Raw genomic sequence first — 23,622 nt, 5'->3', positions numbered from 1 at the left:
AACCCCTCATTTAGAACCCTTTCTCCCATTTGTTGCTTCAGTCCATTTTTTCCTTGCTCAGAACCCCAGCTCTTCTGAAATGCATGCCATCAGACTATTTTCCCCTCCAGATCCATCCTTACCTCCTCGTTAGTACCCGGCTCACTGCTTTTCCAGTTTTCCTGTCATTAGACTTGGTGATTGCTACAGCCACATGGATAATCAAACATCTGATCTCACAGCTTTTAGATCCCCCCACCTCACAAATCTATTCCCATGGTCAAATGTTAAACCTCATTGCTGGTAACTGCTCCTCTTATAAACTTAAAACAAGGAAACAAACAAAAAGAACAACAAAAAAACCCACTGTCTACTTACGTGGCTTCCTTATTCCTCAAATAATTTTTTTTAACTCCACTGGGTGCTCATGTGCATTAAGTTTTCCACTTTCCACTGCACCTCATTCATGTCCTTTTTTCCCTCATCTAGCTTGGAGACCATGTTCTATCAGTACAACTGCTCTTTTGCATGTGCTTCAAATCCCTTATCCTTCTTTCCTTCTGTGGTACTTACCTGACAGAATCCTAACCTTGCTTAGATCCAGCTTTCTATCCACCATCATATCTACCAAACTACCTGCATCTGTACCCATTGTAAGGTCGGATCTTAACAAACGGCACCGCGAAACAGAGGAAAGCTTCCAGTGAGCTTTTATTAGGGAGCGCTCCCGGGTGAAGTTCACTGGTCCGAGAGAAAGGGGCCAGAGAAGTCGCACCCGGGCGAGGGTTGGGCAAGATTTTATAGGGGAAGAAGGGAAAGGGGTGTGGTGAATCTGGGAGGGCGCAGGGTATTCCTTATTTGGTGGTCTTTTCGGGTATCCTAGGGGACCGTTAGTCCCAGCCCTCGAAAGGCGGGAAGACTGGGCCGGGTGCAAAGTCCGCAGGTCAGTTCCTGGAACTGGGTGGTCCGGAATGTCTCCAGGGCAGTTTCTGGAACTGGGTGGTCCGGAGAATTTCGGTCTGATGAAACCTGTGAATCTGATTGTGTTCCCCTGCCTCGGGCCAGTTGGCCTTACACCCATACACTCTCCTTCCTGTTACAGTGGATGAAGTGCCTGTCTCTGCCTAAGACTGGTCCCTTTCCTTGCACCCTAGAGCTCATTTCTTCTTGCCTACCTTAGGACTTAAAGACTTAAGACTTCTCAATTGTCCGTGTTCTGTTGCATCATCAATCTTTCCATCTGTAATGGGTTATTTCAATTAAAAAAAAATCCTCCTTAGATAAAACCCATGTACTTTTCTGGCCCCACCGTACTTCTTCCTTCTTTATAGAAAAGCTCCTGGATCTCCCATTTCTTTACCTCCCATTTTGTTCTATCCCTGTTTAAATAATTTTTGTACATACCATTCCACTAAAAGCACCCTTGTCAAGGTCATCGATCTCTGTGTTGCCAAATCTTTGTTAATGCTCAGTACTCATCTCACTCAGTTGATCAGCAGCATTTGCCTCTCCAGCACTGTCTTGAAATAATTTTTTTCATTCAGCTCAGTCCATGACTTTAAATACCACCTTTATGATGATACCTTCCAAATCTGGAAGTCCAGGCCAACCTCTCTCCTAAGCTGCAAAGTTGTATATTTAACTACCTACTTGACCTCTATTCTTAAATATCAAAAAGGTTTCTTAAGCTTAACATGGCAAAGAAAGAACTCTTAATTTTTCTCTTTCAAACCTTTTCCTCCTCCTGTGCTTCCCAACTCTGTAAACAGCTCCACTATTTACCCAGTTCCTCAAACCAAAATGTAAGAATTACCCTTGATTCTTGGCCTTTTCTCACATTCTGTATTTCAGTTTGTCAGCAAGACTGTCAACTGTTAAATTATCTTAATTTTCATAACCTCATTATTTTGGTAGTCGGCTTTTTGTTAGAAGACTATGGTTGACTGAGATCTTTTTACCAAAAAGGATAGTCGAATAGGTTGATCTCAAGCTGTGAATTAGAATTCCAAAACTGTCGCTTTAGGCCATCATTCCTATACATAGATGTGGTCTGTTTTGTTTTGGTTTTGATCTGGTTATTTTGAAGAATAAAAATATTTTGAAGTGCATTCATTGGGTAGGAAAAAATTTTTTTGTCAGTTTTTGTCAGATTTCAGATTTGGATTTTTGGCCACAGATATCAAGCTCTTATTCAAGACAGTGGCAGCATGGTGTGGTAGAAAGACATTGATCTTGGAGTGAAAAGGTCTAGGTCAAATTCTCTAGTATGTACTGGCTCTGTGATCTTAGATAAATTTCTTACCTAATCAAGATCTTAGTGGGTTTAGCTATATTGTGAAAGTTCAGTAAGGTTTATGAAAATGCTCACATGGTACCTGGCATGCAGTGTTAAGTATTCTGTAAATGCTGGTCCATTCCTTCATCTTACTAAGACGTTCATCATGCTTGTACTACGCCCTCAGTAATGCCCTTCCTGGTTAATCCCACTGGAATGTCTCATTCCTTCCCTGTGGCATTTATTGCTCTCACCACACATACAGTGCATGTCTTATTAGTTATTAGTATATATGTCTTGGCTTCTTTCTCTTTCTCTTACGCGTACATACACAAATGCCATCTACCTCTGGCGGGAGGGGCTCAAGCATTTTTTTTTAACTACTCATGGTGTACTACGTAAAATGTAGCAGCAGTTCAGTGCTCTGGAATGAAGGAATGCAAATCAAGTAGTTCTTATTGACATTGTACAATTGATTGTTGGTCTCTGTTAATTCATCTGTCTTTATTGACATAGCATCTGTCTTATTGTTATGTATCAAGCATTTGCAAAAGATGAGTATGTTATGAATCCTTCATTCAGGAATCTCAGACTAGTAACTACTCTAAAAAGTGAAAAAAGGTAAATATGGAGCATTTTCATTTATTAAACTTTTGTTGAAGTATAACATACAACATATAGAAAGTGCAAAAATCATAATAGAGTTCAATGAAGTTTCACAAACTGAACCCAGTCAACTTAGATCAAGAGAATGTCACTGACCTCTCCTATTCACCACCACTCTCTCCTCTAATAACCATTATCTTGATGAATATGAAGTATTTTTAAATAACCTTAAAGTCACGGCTTTTGGAGTCAAAGGAGAGAGAGTTATAGGTGCCTGGATGACCAGCCTTTCTTTACAGAAATAGTATTAGTGGATGTAGGCAAGCATCCTGATGGATCATCTTAACTGCTTAAATGTACAACACGACTTGATATAATCCTTCTTTGGGATGAAAGAAATTGGTGTGATTTGATTTTCCAAGTGATTGATTTGGTCCCTGTAGGATTTTTGACTTCTAAAACTATCAAGAGTAAATTTGAACTTTCCTTTAGCTTTGGAGTTGATTATTTCAACCTCAGTCCTAAATGTCTTCCAATTTATCTACTTATGAGGTTGAAATACATTTTTAGAACTTTATGGTGCATATTTTCTTAGATATTTTATCAAGTTCATTTCTAATTGGAATAGTTAGATTTATATTCTAAAGTTAATGTAATTATTCAAATTGTCCTTACGGAACGGAGTTGTATGACACATTTTCTTTTTTGTTTTTGCTTTGGCAGAGTTATATGTTATTAACAAAGAAGTATTTCTTCTTGTAGGTGATAGAAGTATACATGTATAATAATTTTCAGTGATGGCCCATCAGCATTAGAATTCTGTTGTAGCTTTATATTAATTGCACCTGGTTTTGAAGGCCGTTTACAACATGCATATGAAATACCAAGCTAAATTAGGGATTATTTTAAATGCTTTGTTGTTCTGTAAAGATTTATATATTATTAAATGCTCAGCCCTGTCTTACCAGGTGGCTGACTTGTTTGTTTTGAAATTACTTATGTCCCTGAAGCCATCAAATTGAATAATATACTTGACATCATAGTATATACTTGTATTTGTGAATGTTCTATATACCATCATTAGCCCTTATCACAAGACATTATAGTGATATGATATCATGTTTCCTGTAAACGTGAATGCTTGTAGGACATAATGCTAGATCTAATTTTTAATAAAGTTAGAATAGTCATATGGGATAAGTTGTCATTTATCATCCATATGAAAGAATATTATGGTTACTTTTACATATGTGATGCTGTTGCTCTAATTTAAACTCCTTATTATCGATCCATGGATGGTTCTTTGACCCTCATACGATGATTTCGTTGGCTGTTCCCTGGTATATTTAAATAAAAATCCTGGTTTATCTTGGTAGTTAACACTCATCTTAGGGATTCTCTAGAGACACCTTTATTAATGCCTACTTTTTGCTACCCAGTAAGAAAAAATCAGTCAAATTTTACTAAGGCTTCTTCTTTTTTTTTTAAATCGTTTCCTACAATTATTATTATTATTTAATATAAATTTATTTATTTATGGCTGTGTTGGGTCTTCATTGCTGCGCGCAAGCTTTCTCTGGTTGCAGCAAGCAGGGGCTAATCTTTGTTGCAGTGCGTGGGCATCTCATTGCGTTGGCTTCTATTGTTGCGGAGCACAGGCTCTAGGTGCGTGGGCTTAAGTAGTTGCGGCACGCCGGCTGAGTAGCTGTGGCTGGCGGGCCCTAGAGCGCAGGCTCAGTAGTTGTGGCGCATGGGCTTAGTTGCTCCGCGGCATGCGGGATCTTCCCGGAGAAGAACTCGAACTCGTGTCTCCTTCATTGGCAGGTGGATTCTTAACCACTGTGCCACCAGGAAGTCCCCATCATTAAAGTTTTAAAGTCTAAGTGCCCATTATTTAGTGCCTGTGCTAAGCAATATGGAGATGAAAATAAGACCTTGTTCTGGCCTTCATGGTGTTGTAGTATAGCTGGGGAGTTAAGACCAGTGTACAAGAAGTAATAGTGAGCAAACTAGAAATTTTATTGACACCTTCAGGAAAGGCCGAAAAATATGGGCTGTGTGACCATCTGTACATAGTCTCTCCTGCTTCTACTTGTGGATAAATCCCACTTCTGGTTTTAACACTTGACTGGTAGAAGTACAAAGAAGGTATGAAAGAAGATGAATTGCTGCTGTTTTAAATTAAACCCGTGTGTCACGTTAGGCTTTGATCTGCAACCTTTTAAGGACTTATTTTACAAGATTAACAACGGTCTTTGAAAACATAAGATGTCTTCCCCATTCTGTGACACCTTTGCAAATTTGTCATTGAGTAGTAGAGATAGATAACTCCCTCTCTTTGTCCCATTGGGTTGGGACTTGCAGTTTTTAAATCTGCGAGGCTACCAGTCAGCCTTGAATCTCCAGTGACTCCCCTACCCCTCAATCCAAATCCTTCCAAAAGCCCAGTTTGAAGAAGCTAACAGTTAATCTATCGTTTTAAACACTGTTTTAACTCTTAACAATACTATTGCTTACTATTCAGATTTCCTTCATGCCCATTACTTTTGTCTCAACTAGATGTGAAGCACTGTGAGGAAAGAACTGTATATTGTAAATCTTCTGAATCCTTGCGATGCCTAGCATAGTACTGAGTACACACTAGCTTGTACTTTTTTCGAATTGTTCCTGTAGACAGCAGAGAGATGGTCACGGTACATGGTGTACTTACTTCTAACCTGTGATACATTTTATAATTTGACTGTTGGAAGGAGTCCTAAACTGGGAGTCAGGGCAAAGCAGGAGTAGACTCTTCAGATTCCTTCCTGTATGGCTACTGAGTCACTCTCTGTAACCATGGGTAAGTTATATCAATTCTCTACAAATTAGAATAACAATAAATAACAATACTACTTTCTTCCTTCCACACAGGGCTGATGTGAGAATAAAATAAGAACTATAGGACAACTTCAGATTTTAAAAAAACTATGGAAATAAAACGTAGTAGTGTTTTGTTACAGGTGATTTGCATCCTTCACTTCAGAACACACCTTAATTTTATCCCTTAGTTTTTTTATATTCTTGTCATCAAAAATATCTTTCTTTTTTAAGAATGAGAAAATGCTCTCAACTGAAGTTAGGTAAGTCACATGTGAATACTGTGCTCTAGACTAAACGAATCATGGCACAAACCTAATTTTTTGTGACTTGACTCCTCAATCAACTGTCAGCATATACAGGCTATTCTTATGATATAGTAATGTGACCAGAACAAGGCAACTATCTTTGAAGAAATTAACTAGCTTCAGTATGGCAATTGTCCTTGTATACCTGTACCCAAGGAAATGACATACAATGCTGATTTATTTTAAAAGATAAAATCATTTGGTTTGTGGACATTGCCAATTATTATGCTTGGAAGAGTTAAATCCATAAATTCCTAAAATATGCTATTAGAAGGAAATGAATATCATTGTTCTTTTTTGTTTAATACATGCTAAACAATGGTTGGTCAGTAGTTTGTCTCTTAAGATCACTAACTTGGGGCATACCATACTGGTTGGACAGGATCTCAAATTGTGACTAACTTTTAATGAGTGCTTATAAAAACACGTGTAGCCTCATGACACTACATAATTGCTGCTTGAGTAGGGCTTTTGGCATTCCAATTGGATTGTACATAGTTGGCCTATGTAGCTCACTACTTTAGTTTACACTTTATTTTTTAGGTGTCAGTGTGTTGAAAATCTGTGAAGAACATGGTAGAAAATTAAATCCTCCTCTTTTAGAACATTGCTTAGCAAATGTAATATTTTCTTTCTTAAATGAATTTTTCTAACTTTCGAATTTTGTTTTGTGCCTTTTAAGCAAATAACATATAATACTACTAAGTTACCTTAGGAACAAGCCAGCAGGTTTGGCCCTATTTGCAAAACAATTAATATACCAGTGTTAGAATTTGAGTCAAAACATAGGACAAAAACATAGAATTTTACTCTGCAAAATTTTGTGCTTTTCTTTTTTCCTTTACTATTTAGAAAACCTTGAAAGCTATAGTGGAACACTTTCTACTTGTAACTTTAATAGAATGCCCTAAACTAAAAGGCATCTTTTTATGGGTTCTGCCTCTGCTGTCCTGATTAATTGTGTGACCTCAGGCAAATCTCTTAATTCTCTGAGCCTCAGGTTTCTCATCTGCAAAATGAAGATAATTATGCCTGCCTCTAGCCACAGGAATGTGGCTAAGAATAGCAGCAGGGAGAATTTTTATAAAGGATTAGGCATGTGGTTTATAGATTTATGATAGCAGTCTTTTACATAAAAATTATTTAGTTTGCTATTATTTTTATAGTGAAAACCAAAAGACCTGTTTTATAATAAACCGTGTAAATAAATAACCTTTCCCTAAGCATGCTTTTGTCTAGACACCTGATCAAAGAAAGTACAGACATGTCCCATAGATATGAAATCACTCAAGGACTTGCATAAGCAAAAGAACATTGACCAGAACTGTAAACAACCGAGCAGGGAGTTAAATGATAACTACAGTAGAAGATTTCTCGAGAAGCTAGAAATACATGTATTTAGCTCTATCTCCTCTAGTTTTGATAGACATCCTCTGTTGGAAAAGAATGTATCAGGACCTCTCTTCCCTGTGCTTCCCCCAAATACTCATTAACTCTCCTGTTAATTAAGTTGTACTATTTTCTGTATTTGATGATGAGAGTAACATGGGGTTGTGAACAGTAGAGGGAGAAACAAAGGTTGAGAATCACTGATCTGGAAATTACCCAGATTTCCTAGCATGTTCCTAATCTTAGATTCCATAGCTAATTGAGATTTGGTCTGACGTTTGACCTTTTAACTAAGGCAGGGTTAAAACATAGGGAAGAGTGAAGAAGTAATTTCCCAGCTTTCAGAGTGTTTAGATTTGGCCTAAATTCCAGGAATAGGAATAAAGGCTATAAACTATTTCTATAAATTCTATTTTTCCTGACCATGAGAAAGTCAGAGTAGAAAACAGATGGTTTCTATACAGTGCAATACCACTGTGAACCATGTCTGAATTAAGGGACTTTAGACATACAGACTGAGAATCTAGGATTAATTACATTTAGGGGTGATATCTTTTGATATTAAACTTTGGAAAAGCTTCTTAAGTAATAGCTCTTCTGGACTCTTGACCTATGTCTCTAACATAGGTTTTCCTGTCAGTTCTGAGGTTATTCTGGACAACACTGTACGTTTCCACAAACACTGTATGTTTCAAAGATTTCTCTAAGTTACTCGATTGGAAATCAAAGTGCATCTTCCCAAGTAATGATGCTTTCAATGGGGAAACTAGAAATCAGACTGAGATTTAGTTTCTTTTTCTTTTAAATTTATTTATTTATTATTTTTGGCTGTGATGGATATTCGTTGCTGCACGTGGGCTTTCTCTAGTTGTGGCAAGCAGGGGCTACTCTTTGTTGCGGTGCGCGGGCCTCTCATTATGTTGGCTTCTCTTGTTGTGGAGCACGGGCTCTAGAGTGCGGGGGCTTCAGTAGATGCGGCACGTGGGTTCAGTAGTTGTGGCTCATGGGCTCTAGAGCACAGGCTCAGTAGTTGTGGCACACGGGCTTAGTTGCTTTGCGGCGTGTGGGATCTTCCCGGACCAGGGTTTGAACCCGTGTCCCCTGCATTGGTAGGCAGATTCTTAACCACTGTGCCACCAGGGAAGCCCTGAGATTTAGTTTCTAAAAGAGAGACAGTATGGAATGGTGGGGCAAAATATGGAATTTGGAGTCAGCATGCTCTTGAGCCCTGGTTGTATGACTTTGTAGTTGTGTGATTGTAGGCAGATTGTTAAACCTGTCTGGATTTGTTCCTTCATCTGTAAAATAGGAATAATACTATTTATCCCTAAGATAGGCATGAGGAAATGATATGATTAACTGTGAATATTGATTTTTAAGATGATACTATATAAATGTCATTATTATCATTACCATTATTGTTATTATTTCTTCTCACACTAACCAGTGGTGTTTCAACTATAGTAATCAACTTTCTAAGGAAAAGTGTATCACCTCCTTGGTAGACATCTAAGTTGAAGGAGAGACAAAGACAGAGAGAGAGTGGGCAGGTGAGTGAGTGAGTTGATGACTAAATATTGAGGAATGTATAATTTTAAGGGGTAATCAGAGGAAGAAGTATTAGCAAAGGATCTTAAGAAGGAGCAAATGGAGTTTGGGGTACAATCCTACATTGTAAGGCGGGTCTTTTTTCAGGAACAACACAGATTATTCCTAGCTAAAATCATTGATATTTTGACCATTTACAGCAAAATTTTGAGGGAGAAAAAACTTACTTCCCGTAAAACTGCTCTGACAATAATGCTATTTCCTCTTAGAGAAGTTATTCTTGGGTTATTTATTTACTAAAAACGTCCCATAGTTAATAATGAAGATGGCTTAAATATAATTGAAAGCACATTATCTTAAAATACTAAGTTCCCAATGTTTTAATTGTTGTAAGGCAAAATTTCTCTTGTCCTCAGGAGATTATTCTATGTTCTGCTTATAATTTGTTCTTAGCGTTGCATTTTGGGTCCTTCTATGGAAGTATTTTTTAACATTCATAACATGTCCTCCTGAACTGTTCCTTTTAGAACAAGATGGAGAGAATTAAAAATCTTCATACCAGAGTGCTCTTTGTTCCAACTGACCACACCTTTTAAAGATGTGATTGGTTTATCAGTGCAGTGATTTGGTTGTTAGAATCCTTCAGAAATATTTGCTTGTTAAAATTTACAGCGCCAATTTATTTTAATTTTTCCTTAAAAGTAAATGAGTGAAATATACTTTGGAAAAAAAATTGCTTTCTTAATAGGTTTTGCTACTGCCAGAAGATATTGCAACAGCATGTTTCTGCCTGTAGGCAGGTGTGGCTTCTTTTAAGTGTCTGTCTGCATTCAGCTTGTCAGTGAAAATCTGAGTAGTTTGCATGGCTGCTGAAATAAATCAGTAGGTAGTTTGTACATAGACCCTCTCTGTATAATTGCAACTGACAATAGCTCTACCCACTTTTTGAGAGAATAGTCCTCTGTTTAGGATGATCAGAACCCATTTTATATTCAGTCTTTGGATGAAAATGCAATTGTTTATTTTTGCAGATGTCGTTTGTTAAACATTTCAGCAGTAAAAAAAAAAAGTGGGAGAGGGAATCCAATATTATTTCGTGACTAGAAAAGCTAGTATTGTAAATATGTTGAACGGGAGGAGAATTTTGAGTATTTCTAGTATATATTTTCACTTTCCTCTGCTTGGTATTGGTGTTTTAAGGACTTAAGATGAATACAGAGTGAATGAGAGGAAGATGGACAAGACTTCAGGGAGTAAAATTAATTATTTTAACTTACAGTAGAAAGATACCTCATTTTATGCCTTAGGTATCTTTTAATTAGAATTTTATATAGTGAAAAATCAAATATTGGTAACTGAAATGTTTATGTATTTGATGTATGTCAAGTATTTTAGAACACTAAGGTAATATTTCGCTTATAAATGTTGAGAGCTAATTTCTAATTAGCTACATTAAACCAATGTAGTTTCCTAAAAAGAAGTAAGTGTATAGTAACTTTGGTCTTCTATTTATCCTTAAATGACAATAAAACCAATTTTATTAGGAGAACTCACTTCAAAAGTATTTCTGGTCTATTTATATAACTAGCATATTTTGTGAAATAAAAAAATACATAAAAATAGTAAGACTCAGTAACTTATCCAAATAAGGTATTTCTGAGAGTAATAGACATTCAGACTATTACTTCTTATTACATTAAAAAAGAGTTTAGCAAAAAAATAAAAATAAAAAAAAAAGAGTTTGTACGTTTGAAAGTTTTAAGAGACTAGAACTCAGTATTAATATTCTGGATCATGTAATAGTGGTGTTCTATCTATAGTAATTGTGATATTGTTGATTATAGCAAGAATGCTTTTTTTTTTTTGCGGGGGGGGCGCGCTGTCCTGAGAGGCTTGCGGGATCATAGTTCCTTGACCAGGGATTGAACCTGCGCCCTTGGCAGTGAAAGATCCGAGTCCTAACCACTGGACCGCCAGGGAATTCCCAGCAAGAATGATTTTTAATTCCCTTTTTGAAAAGGAAAGTGTCTTCTATTCTTTTTAACTTTTTAACTGCCAGGATAAAAAAACAAAGCAAATTTTTGTAGACAATATTAGGAAACATTTGCTTTAAGGTCCAAATAATTATGTACTTGATTTAAGAAAGGGACAGTTATTCTTTACGATGAGTTTTTACTTCTGATAAAATTCCTGTTATTTTTACTCTTTTGTTGAAATGAGATAAGAACTTGTTTTGTGTAAATGAGAATTTGCATGTTCATTAAAAGTTTTCTGATATTTATAACATAGTACATTTAAAAATACACGTATTCAGTCAGAAGTTGGAAACAAGCAAACTCTCAGAGAATAGGTTAAGTAAATGAAAGTATTACTCTGAGAGAATATAATACAGCCAATGAAAACATGTTTTTAAAGTATATACTCTTATGAAAAAAATTGATAAGTTATAAAGCAATGCATACATTAAAAAGTGCAAATTTCTATAAATATATATGCTTGAAATGCTGGAAAGTATAGAATCTCTGAGTGATAAGACTTGTCTTTTTCTCTTTATCTGTATTTTTATAAAAATTTCTACAATGTGAATATTTATATATAAGTGCTCATATTGTTTTAAATCTATAAAATTGATCAGTAAAGTTATTTTTCATTTACAAAAGTAATAAATTCTTGTCATAAGAAAATTATACAATATAGTATACCATTGTTAATACACAGTGGGAAAAAAAAGCATTAAAAGGAAAGAACTAGTTGTAAAACCAAATGAGGTGGTAGGAGATGAACAAAATTTACAGACTACTGGACAGAATACAAAAGAGATTTCTATGTGAAGCTTGAACTCTGTTTTTTCCCCTTCCCTGTACATATTTATTGAATGATAAATTTGATTTCCTAAAGTGTTATATAATATGATAAACCAAAGGCTAGCTATAAGAAATTGAACTCCATCTAGTTAGGATAAACTTTTTCTTGGTTTGTAACCAAAAACACACTTTTAACGTATAAACGTACTTTTAAACGTTTAAAAATAAGGACTTGAGCTTATTCTACAAGACTTTTAATATTCTAGTGTTCTTCTAAGATATATAAAATCTTTACTTCTATTTTAAGTCCTTTTAACCCTTTTATATGAATCCTCTAGCAGCTGAACTAAACACCAAAACCAGAGACGTTATTAAAACAAATGAACAGGGCTTCCCTGGTGGCGCAGTGGTTGAGAGTCCGCCTGCCGATGCAGAGGACGCGGGTTCGTGCCCCGGTCCGGGAAGATCCCATGTGCAGCGGAGCGGCTGGGCCCGTGAGCCGTGGCCGCTGAGCCTGCGCGTCCGGAGCCTGTGCTCAGCAATGGGGGAGGTCACAGCAGTGAGAGGCCCACATAACGCAAAACACAACAACAACAAAAAAAGACAACTGAACAAATAACTATGGACCAATATCCCTCATTGAACATAAACACAAAAATCTTCAGTGAAATATTAGCATATTGTATTCACCAATAAGAAGGATAATATACCTCAGACAAATGAGGTTTATCCCAGGAATGCAATGGTGATGTATTGGAATAGTCAGTATTGTTAAGATGTCAGTTCTCCCTCAAATTTATTTATTTATAGTTTCAATGTAATCCTAATTGCAATCATAGCAGGCTTTTTTTAAAACAATTTTTTAACATGTTTATTATAGTATAATTGCTTTACAATGGTATGTCAGTTTCTGCTTTATAACAAAGTGAATCAGTTATACATATACATATGTCCCCATATCTCTTCCATCTTGCATCTCCTTCCCTCCCACCCTCCCTATCCCACCCCTCTAGGTGGCCACAAAGCACTGAGCTGATCTCCCTGTGCTATGAGGCTGCTTCCCACTAGCTATCTATTTTATGTTTCGTAATATATATATGTCCATGCCACTCTCTCACTTTGTCCCAGCTTACCCTTCCCCCTCCCCGTATCCTCAAGTCCATTCTCTAGTAGGTCCACAGCAGGCTTTTTTTATTACAATTAAGAAATTGATCCTAAAATGTATACAGAAAAGCAGAGGAACTAGAATAGCCAAAACAATTTTGAAAGAGAACAGATTTGGAGGAGACACAGTACTGACTTCAAGACCTTAAAGCTCCAGTAATCAAGACAGGGTGATACTGAAGAAAGAGTAGACACAGATTAATGTGATGGAATATTGAGTCCAAAATAGACTCACACATACTTAACTTTTGACAAAGATACAAACACAATTCAGTGATGCTAGAACTTGGATGCCCATAGATAATTTATAAATTTATTTATTTATTTACTTATTTTTGGCTGCATTGGGTCTTCGTTGCTGCGCACGGGCTTTCTCTAGTTAAGGGGGCTACTCTTCTTTGCGGTGTGCGGGCTTCTCATTGCGGTGGCTTCTCTTGTTGCGGAGCATGGGCTCTAGGTGCACGGGCTTCAGTAGTTGTGGCTAGCGGGCTCCAGAGCACAGGCTTAGTAGTTGTGGCGCACAGGCTTAGCTGCTCTGCGGCATGTGGGATTTTCCTGGACCAGGGATTGAGCCTATGGTCCCTGCATTGGCAGGCGTATTCTTAACCACTGCACCACCAGGAAGTCCCACCCATAGATAATTTAAAAAGAACCTCCTACCAGTATTTTGCACCATGTACAAAAATGAGCTCAAAATAGATCATAGACTAAATGTAAGGCCTAAAATTACTGAACTTCCAGAAGAAAACGTAGGTAAAAATCATGATTCTTCAAAGACTTCTTAGATTTGACACTAAAAGCATGGTCCGTAAAAGAAAAAATCGAAACATTGTTCTTTGAAATTTAAAACATTTTATCTTAGAAAAACGCTGTTAAGATAATGAAAATAAAAGCACAGATTGGGGGCTTCCCTGGTGGTGCAGTGATTGAGAGTCCACCTGCCGATGCAGGGGACACGGGTTAGTGCCCTGGTCCGGGAAGATCCCACATGCCGCAGAGCGGCTGGGCCCGTGAGCCATGGCTGCTGAGCCTGCGCGTGTATATTTGCAAAGTATGTATCAGTAAAGGCCAGGTATCTAGAATATATACAGAACCTCACATCAAAATAATGAGAAAACAAACAAAACAGTACAATTAAAAGAAAAAAAACGGCAAAAGATTTGAACAGACACTTCACTAAAGAAAATACATGATAGCGTGTAAGTGCATGAAAAGACATTCAACATTATCAGTTATTAAGGAGATGCAAATTAAAAGCATAAATAGATAATTCTATCCACCTATTCAAATGGCTAAAATAAAAAAATATTTACAATTTCAAGCACTGGAGAGGTTGTGGAAAAACTGGATCTTCATGCATGGCTAGTGGAAATGCAAAATGGTATAGCCACTTTGAAAAATTGTTAGTTTCTTACAAAGTTAAGCATAAAATTATCATACAACCCAACAATACCATTCTTAGATAGTAAATCAAGAGAAATAAAAACATTTCCACACAGAAATTTGTATGTAAATATTCATTAGCACCCCAAACTAGAAGCAACTCAAAATGTCCTTCAAGGGCTTCCCTGGTGGCGCAGTGGTTGAGAGTCCGCCTGCCGATGCAGGGGACACGGGTTCGTGCCCCAGACCGGGAAGATCCCACATATCGCGGAGCGGCTGGGCCCGTGAGCCATGGCCACTGAGCCTGCGTGTCAGGAGCCTGTGCTCCGCAACGGGAGAGGCCACAGCAGTGAGAGGCCCGCGTTCCGCAAAAAAAAAAAAAAAAAAAATGTCCTTCAAATGGTGAATGAATAAACATTATAGCACATCTATGCAGTGGAATACCATTCACCAATAAAAAGGAATGAGCTCCTCAAATAGTTATATACTTGATCATTTCATTTATATGACATTCTGGAAAAGGCAACACTATAGGAGCAGACTGAAAATTAGTGTTGTCTGGGGGTTGACAACAAAGGGGCATGAGGGAACTTTTTAGAAGGATGGAAATGTTCTATATTTTGATTGTCAGATTCATGGAACTATACACCTAAATTGGGTGAATTTTACTCTATATGTATTATACCTCAAAACTGACTTAAGCTGTCAACCTTTTTTAAAAAAAATTAATTAATGTAGAAAGAATGATAGAGTTAGCATTTAAAATGATTGATTCATACAAAGAACCTTGAATGGATGCTAAAACCATGAAGCGAAATGTTATTGTGGAACAGCATATTGACATGACCCCTATACATTATTGCTAATCTTTGTAATTTGAAGAGATCTGGACAGTCACTACCTTAACCAAGTGATCAGTCAAATTTCTCATCATTGACTAGGTGAGAACTGGACATCTTGTGCCTCCTGACTTGGAGTAATATGGAGTACATAGCAGCAGCACAAATGAACTATTCTTGTCAAAAAAATCTTAAACCTGGATCTAATCAAGGCTTTAAACCTAACTTCCACCTTGCAGAACTATAGGACATAAAGCAATGAGTTAAATTACACCAAGAGAAAACAATCTTACAAATACAGAATGTGGAATATTCTCAAAGACAACTTGCCGGGTATTTTCAAAAACATCAGTATATATGTATAACTGATTCACTTTGCTGTATACCTGAAATTAACACAACATTGTAAATCAACAATACTCCAATAAAAATTTTTTTTTTTTTTTTTTTTTTTTTCCGCGGTACGCGGGCCTCTCACTGTTGCGGAGCACAGGCTCCGGACGCGCAGGCTCAGCCGCTCCGCGGTATGTGGGATCCTCCCAGACCGGGGCACGAACCCGTGTCCCCAGCATCGGCAGGCAGACTCTCAACCACTGTGCCACCAGGGAAGCCCCCAATAAAAATTTTTTAAAAAATAATTGAAAAAAAATCAGTGTAATAGAGGGTAAAAGAGGAAAACCCTTCTAGATCAAAAGAGAGATAACAAACTGAACTTGAATACTGATTTGGGGGGGCAGGGGAGCAGTTGAGGACATTTCAGTGTAGACGGGCTACATTCAATGATATTAGAGAATTATTTTTCATTTTTCTGAGGTGTGGTAATGGTATTGCGGTTAAGTAGGAGAAAGTCTATTTCCAGGATATGTATGATTGACAGGTGAAGTGTCTCCATGTTTGCAACTTATTTTAAGTGTACACACACATAAAATGTTAACAGTTGTCTCTAGATAGTGTATATGGCTATCCGTTAGTATTATTGTTTTAACTTTTTTCTGCATGTTTGAATTTTTCGTAATAGAGGTGAATGTTTTTAGAACTCATTTGGGAGAAAGTATTTATTGAAGATGGCCTTATGATTTGCAGTGCATTTCTATAGATCTTATGAATATCAGGCCTCTGTATCTACTTTGCACACCCGAAAATAACTTTTTTACTACATTGTGTTTGGCATGCTATAACACCTGCCTACTTTGAGAACTAGGGTAGAAAACAACTCTGTGAAATACTTTGAATTGTAAGGATTTTTTTTTTTTTTTTTTTTTGTGGTACGCGGGCCTCTCACTGTTGTGGCCTCTCCTATCGCGGAGCACAGGCTCCAGACGCGCAGGCTCAGCGGCCATGGCTCACGGGCCCAGCAGCTCCGCGGCATGTGGGATCTTCCCGGACCGGGGCACAAACCCGCGTCCCCTGCATTGGCAGGCGGACTCTCAACCACTGCGCCACCAGGGAAGCCCTGTAAGGATGTTTTTGAGAGCATTGTTTACTGTATTATATGGTGTCCTTTTTGGGAAAATGAAACTTCGGGTTTCAATGACAAGAATAGTTGTGCTGCTTCTGAGAAACTGGATTTTTGGCATGTTACAGACATTGAATCAGGTAGGTGAGCAGAGCTCATGTTTTTTTGACTGCTAGAAAACTCACATCTCACTTGTGGCCGATTTCTAGCAAGTGCACTTCCCAGCTGTACTCCTGACTGCTTTGTAATTTTCGCTACCAACTCTCATTATTCCCTCAATCTGACTCCCTCATCTATTTTTGGTTGTATTTATTTTATAAGATACTTTATGCCCAACAATCTTCTAGCCATATTAAAAGGATTTAAAATAATACAGTTTATGATTTGAAAGTCACAACCTAAAATACAGATTTTCACATTATTATTATTAGTCATATAATATCTTACTCCTAAATTCAGAGATCCTTTATCCTCTAACCAAATTTAGAATAAAGGAGTGTTACTAGAAAATTTTAAAATATATACTTTTAAATATAGTTAAAATATAAAATTCCTGTTTTCTGAAATAACACTGTTGTAGCTATATTGGCAGCAAATACCTTATTTTGGTGTAAGGCAGGGGAGAGAACAAGGCCATTCCATTCCATTCCATGGAAATTAAGCTGCCATTAGAATTGGCATTTTTCTTGAGAATTTGATTTTTTTTTTCCATTAATGAAGGGAAGTAAAATATGCCATTGTTTTACCTTTAGCATTTCTGAAAGAATTTTGATGTACAGAAAATCCTAATGAAAGATTATATTAGTTGCTCTTGAATGTTATTCAGATTCTTGCCCCCCAACACAGTAGTGCCTTCCTTCTGTTAAATGATACTTTATATTTTATAAAATATTTTTCAGCATCAGCACATTGATACAGATGTTATATTTACAATTTGCTCTTGCTGCCTTCTTGGGGTTGTAGTCCTCACCCAGTTTTCTTTTGGGGATTGCTGTATTATTTTACCACTGATGCATTGTGGTATAACAACGTTTAACAGGGATAACAGCACTTACTATAAAATGTGTTGTATGAATTAATAATGGCTTAGACAGTTTTTAAGACTATGTGTATGTGAAGTAGGAGTGTCTTCTGATACATCTTAAGTCTATTCTAATTTTTAAAAGAAGGATTCATTGATAAAGAAGGTTTTCTTTTTTTAGCTAAGATTCTTAAGTCCAGTGGAATCTTCCACTGATGATTTTTTTCCTTTAGATATCTGGATAGTAGCTTGTTAAACTAAATGATCTTTAAAGGCTTTTGTACTTATAAAACTAAGTTTTGATTTTATATTTGAACATGCTTAAATCTTAACCTTAAATAACCTATTATCTTCTACCATGAGGGGACATGCTAAAATTAACTGCCAAAACAGGGTTGGTTGTAAACATAGGTGTAAGGTAAGATTGCCATCTCCTTTGCTCCAGGCAGAGTGATTCCTAGAACTAGGATTTGGCTTTCTTTGCTCAGTTGTCTGGAATTCACTTTTTCTAGTTTGCCAAAAGACAGTAAAACAAGGTACACAGTTTTCTTTCTGCAATTATTTTTAAGTGAAAGTACTGTTCATTCTCATTCATTCATTTATTTTCTCATTCATTTCTTAACACATGAAAATCAAGTTTAATTTTGTAGTAGTGCCTGCTGGTCATGTGGATGCTGTACAACGTCTCCATTTACACTGCTTCACACATCACATACAGGACAAGTTCCCACAGAGACCTGTTTTGTTCTACTCTCGATCCACCCTAAAGAAACCAGTTTCCAAACTATGCACAGCTTTGTAAATCAAGATGAAATGGTCGGAAATTGGAACAGAAACAAGCAAAAAACCAAATAATCCTTCCTAGTTAACAAGTAGCGTGTGTTGTATATAATAAAATTGCAGGTAACAAAATGGTGTGCATTCTAAGAACATTCTAATTTGAAAGTTTATATCCCATTCATATTATAATCATAGATCAAGTCATTAATTTGTTTCTATTATTGTTAGAGTTAGGAAGATATAAGCAATGCTTTCGGTAAGATATTCTAGGCAACAGAGGGCAGTGAGAATCAAAGATGAAACGTGAACTTTAGTTCTGGATATTTCTTAGCAAGCCCTGTATGCAATAACTAAGTGCCAAGGTTGATAAGAAGAGGAGTTTGGTGTTAGGCACAGATTTCCTTCTTTCTGGCAACAGTCAGTGGACCACAGAAAAGAGGGAATATAGTGGCATGCAGAATTTATCTTCCCAGGGACTCTCCTTCTAGGTCAGGAAGAAAAGAATCCCCACACACAATTCATAAGTAATAGAATATGTTTTTCACCACAGCGTTAAATTCACACATAATGTATTCACAGCTTAATTTATGGTTTTTGAAAATACCCTCGAAATATCTCTTTGAATAAACATTTTGTCATTATTTTACCTTCTTGTTTAGAACTTTAAAGAATATCAAATGCTGTTTAGAAGTTTTGTTTTCTTTCAGATGATTTCTAAATATTGTGATTTTAACTCAGTATCAAATAACCTTCCAAAGAATCTGCATCTTTTGGGATGCTTTCTTTTTCTCCTTTTGAGAAATTAAAAAAGGAAACAAAGGAAGCGAACTTAAAATGTCCTTTCTTCATTATTCCAACAATAGGCAAAGACCAGGCTTCCACAAACAAAGTAAGTTAGAGGATTCCCAGAGTGCTTAGTGAAAATATATAGTCTAGGTCCTGAGTCAAATAAATGTGTTATAAAATATAAAGCGGTTGTGAGAACACATGACACATTTAAAAATTTCCCTTCCTCATTTCCCAACACATTTTGAGACTAATATTATGATAAAAATGTTTATTTTCTTCATAAAGCCCCTTTTCTACCACAGTCACATGCACATATTTATTTTCTGTTTTGAAGAAACCAGGTTAGCAAGGTAACTTTTCTAAGACATCTTTACATGAGAATACAAAAGGTTTAAATTGAATAAATACCTTCTTGCTTCCAGCTGCTTCTCCCTGGCTCTCCTTTCTCAAGTTTCTTAGTCTCTGCTGTCCCCTGCAGACTGACAGTTCAGGACTGTCTAATTTCTCAGTTTAATTTCTCATTTCTCAGTGGTAAGATTTGAATTGTCAAAACAGTAGTCTTAAAATATGAATTAGACTTTCTTTTTTATTACTACCTTTTTTTGAGATATAACGTACATACAGTAAAATGCATATATCTTAACTATACAGTTTGAGTTGTAAAATAAATATGCATCAGAATCAATGGGGATGTGCTTAAAATACTCCTTCCAGGAAATTAAAAAGCTCCCTAGATGATTCTGAGCTACAGGCAGTTAAGGATCTTTGCCTTTGTAAAGAGCCAAATTGATAATGTACATAAAAATACATAGTATACCATAAAATGTTAACCCAGGTTGAAGTTAGGTTGCTATTTAAAAAAACACTTAGGCCTTCTCTAGTGGCGCAGTGGTTAAGAATCCGCCTGCCAATGCAGGGGACATGGGTTTGAGCCTTGGTCTGGGAAGATCCCACATGCCATGAAGCAACTAAGCCCACGTGCCACAACTACTGAGGCTGTGCTCTAGAGCCCGCGAGCTGCAACTACTGAGCCCGCGTGCCACAGCTGCTGAAACCCACACGCCTAAAGCCCGTGCTCTGCAACAAGAGTAGCCACCGCAATGAGAAGCCCATGCACCACAACAAGGAGTGGCCCCCATTCACTGCAACTAGAGAAAGGCCGCGCAGCAACGAAGATCCAACGCGGCCAAAAGTACATAAATTTATAAAAATAAATAAATAAAATTAAAATTAAAAAAACCTTAAATTTCTCATATACCTTTTGGGGTTTGTAATGCTGGCTCACAAGTGAAATTCTCAATTTATTTTTCTGTTTCTTTTTAAGAAAATTAATGCAAAACTTCATGATGGAGTATGTCAGCGTTGTAAAGAAGTTCTTGAGTGGCGTGTAAAATACAGCAAGTACAAACCCTTATCAAAGCCTAAAAAATGGTAAGTTAAGTTTCTTAATTACCTCACCAGTACTATCAGTATCATAGTATATGACTTCATTCCCTGATTTTCAAAATCGTGTCCAGATAAATATTAAGGTGAATAGAGAAAAAATTTCCATTCCCTGCAGAATAGAATTTCATCTTACATGCTGAATCCTAGCTTGTGAAGGCAAATAGATTGAAAGGGTGGATTCACCATTCCCCTCTCCCCATTCTCCCCTAAATAAATAATGCACCATTTTTATAGCATCTCGTTCATAAAATGAGACTAGGCTTAAGGCAGAGAAGGGAAAGTTTGTTTTGCAAAATTCTATCTCCCACTGATGAGATAATAATATTTACTATTTAATTTACTAAATTAAATAATATTTTTTACCAAAGGGGGTCTTAAAAAGGGTCTGACCTTTTAATTTGACCCATGAAGATTACTGAAATGCCTTAGATTATCATAAATAAATCACTAGATTGATAATTTATAATTTCATTCCTTTGAAGTTTTGGGTCTACATGAAAAGACACTGGACTGTTTCTCACCTCTCTCTCCTTTACCCTTCCTCTGTAATTTTGGCATTCTGTTTAATCAGCTTTATGTACATGCTGGTGCAGCTCCCTTACATTCTTTGGCTCAGCTGAGTAAGGGCCATATTGGAGGGTAATTGCTGCCTAAAAGAGAAAACTGATTATTTTACATATAAAAATTAGCATTAATATGTACAATATTATTTTTACAATTATGAGTTTTAATTTGGTAGTCTATATAGTAGCTATTTAGAATACATTTGTTCATTGTTGCTTTATTTTACTTTTAGCTATTCAGTAGTAGCAACTTCCTTATATGTATTCCCTCTCCCTTTTTGGGAGGAAATTTTAATTGAAGTTTGGATGTCCGTCTAAATAATAAATATGGGGCTTCCCTGGTGGCGCAGTGGTTGAGAGTCCGCCTGCCGATGCAGGGGATGCGGGTTCGTGCCCCGGTCCGGGAAGATCCCACATGCAACGGAGCAGCTGGGCCCGTGAGCCATGGCCGCTGAGCCTGCGCGTCCGGAGCCTGTGTTCCACAACGGGAGAGGCCACGGCAGTGAGAGGCCTGCGTACCACACACACAAAAAAAATAATAATAATAACAATAATAATAAATGAATATGATATAACCTTTGCTGTTTATTTCTATTGAAAAATTATGTCAGCTTTTTTGTGGATCTTTAACTCAAGCTATGGGGTAATTTATTTGAGAATTTTAACAGCTTTGAATGTTTGGGCATTTTAGTTTGCTTAAGATGCTTCTTTTTAATGCTGAAAGGTTAAAAACCTCAAGTAAAGATAGACTAACTTCAGCTTTTTATTTCTGTATTGCTTTTTCAGAGCAAATTTTTAGTATTTATTACAGGTACAGCTGACCCCCTTTTAAATAGCTATATAAGTTTCTGTCTCCTGTCTTCCAGTCTTTTCTTTGTATTCTCTAGCATTTCCTCCCCAAAGAAAACACTTATAATGAAAAATTTAAAGTTTTATGCTCATTGGCCCAAATTAGCAGTAGGGAAATTTGGCAACTGTTTGTACTGTTCAGTGCTGGATTTCCATGAATGGATTAACTCTGTTTCCTACCACAGAAATTAGATGCTGATTCACTATAAACTGTGTAGTTTTAGTTAATAGGCCTAATACAAGATTTGTAGTTTTTTGAGTATTTTCAACAGGTCTTTCTTTTTATAAAGGTATTTTGAGATTTCATCACCAGTCTCCATTTTTCTCTTGGTAGTGCTAGTTCCTAAAAGAATTTTTATAGGTAGTAAATATTTATGTAGCTGTAGAGTTTTAGTAGATTCATGATATAACAAAGGAAATAATTTAAAAACATTTGTGCCTTATCCATTATCTGCATTTTAATCTCTTATCTTTAATTTGTGCTGCATCCTTTATGTTTATCTTCATTGAATGTGCCAGTATATAAAAGATCATATCAATTATTATACATTTTCCAGATGCTGTGATTTGCTATAGAATTTCTTTTTTTTTTTTAAGTTTTTATTGAATTTGTTACAATGTTGCTTCTGCTTTATGTTTTGGTTTTTTGGTCCCAAAGCGTGTGGGATCTTAGCTCCCCAACCAGGGATCAAACCCACACCCCCCACGTTGGAAGGCAAAGTCTTAACCACTGGACCGCCAGGGAAGTCCCATGCCATAGAATTTCTGAACTTAGTTATTTTAGACAGCTCTTGAATTTTTATTCTTTTTGTGTATTACTTATGGCCTTAATATTTTTATGGCTCCAGAAGAACTTGTATACTATAATTCCTAGAAGAACAGATATTTTATTCAGATAGAAAGACTCCATTCAAAACAAAAGGAAACAGTAACAAATCTTATGTTTAGTTCCAGAAAACTTGTAACACAACAACCTAAGAATGGTTGAATGTGGACACACGGACCCAAAGGTCAGCAACTCTGTCCTGTCTTGGAGTCATTGAAGTCCTTGGAGTCAGGGAAGCTCATGGTGATGTTGCCAATACCCGGTAGTATGTGACTCAGAGGTCTTCGACATGAGAGCTAGAAGAGGACCTCAGGAGCTGCTATTCTATATCACCCTGAAGCAGATGAGGTTAGCCATAGAATAGCTCCCACTGAATGCAAAATGAAGGAAATATATTATACAAATACCGAAGTACAGGTAACGACGTTAAAGCCTAAAGGAAGATCTCTAGTAATAAAGAAGCCCAAGCTAATACAAAAATGGTAGCTTATGAGAGACTAAGAAACTACTAGTTAAAACAAGCCTGAACACGTTATTTAGGAGGTCAACTTGCCTGGCCTAGAATATCATGAATTTCAGGCTACGTTAGAATTTTAGATTACATTAGGCATTTTAGAAAGCCTAGCTTTCAAACTCCAAACCAAGATTGAGTGTTATAGAAAGCATAAATCACCTAGGTACACTTTGCTGTCTCTGCATATCAAAACTTGACCAATACTATAAGGTTTTTAAATCCATTGA

At 36.7% G+C, this 23,622-nt stretch overlaps 1 protein-coding gene across 1 annotated transcript in view; it reads left to right on the top strand.

The window, feature by feature from the left end:
- Window positions 1–23,622, top strand: part of C6H9orf85 (chromosome 6 C9orf85 homolog) — a 59,761-nt gene that overhangs the window by 8,011 nt on the left and 28,128 nt on the right. Inside the window, exon 2 of the mRNA XM_032636450.1 lies at window positions 20,522–20,628. Within this exon, the coding sequence (XP_032492341.1) occupies window positions 20,522–20,628 (107 nt within the window). The remainder of the gene's footprint in view (window positions 1–20,521; window positions 20,629–23,622) is intronic.

The sequence above is a fragment of the Phocoena sinus genome, chromosome 6 (assembly GCF_008692025.1).
Source record: "Phocoena sinus isolate mPhoSin1 chromosome 6, mPhoSin1.pri, whole genome shotgun sequence".
Lineage (NCBI taxonomy): Eukaryota > Metazoa > Chordata > Mammalia > Artiodactyla > Phocoenidae > Phocoena > Phocoena sinus.
This window is presented reverse-complemented; position numbering and strand designations above follow the sequence as displayed.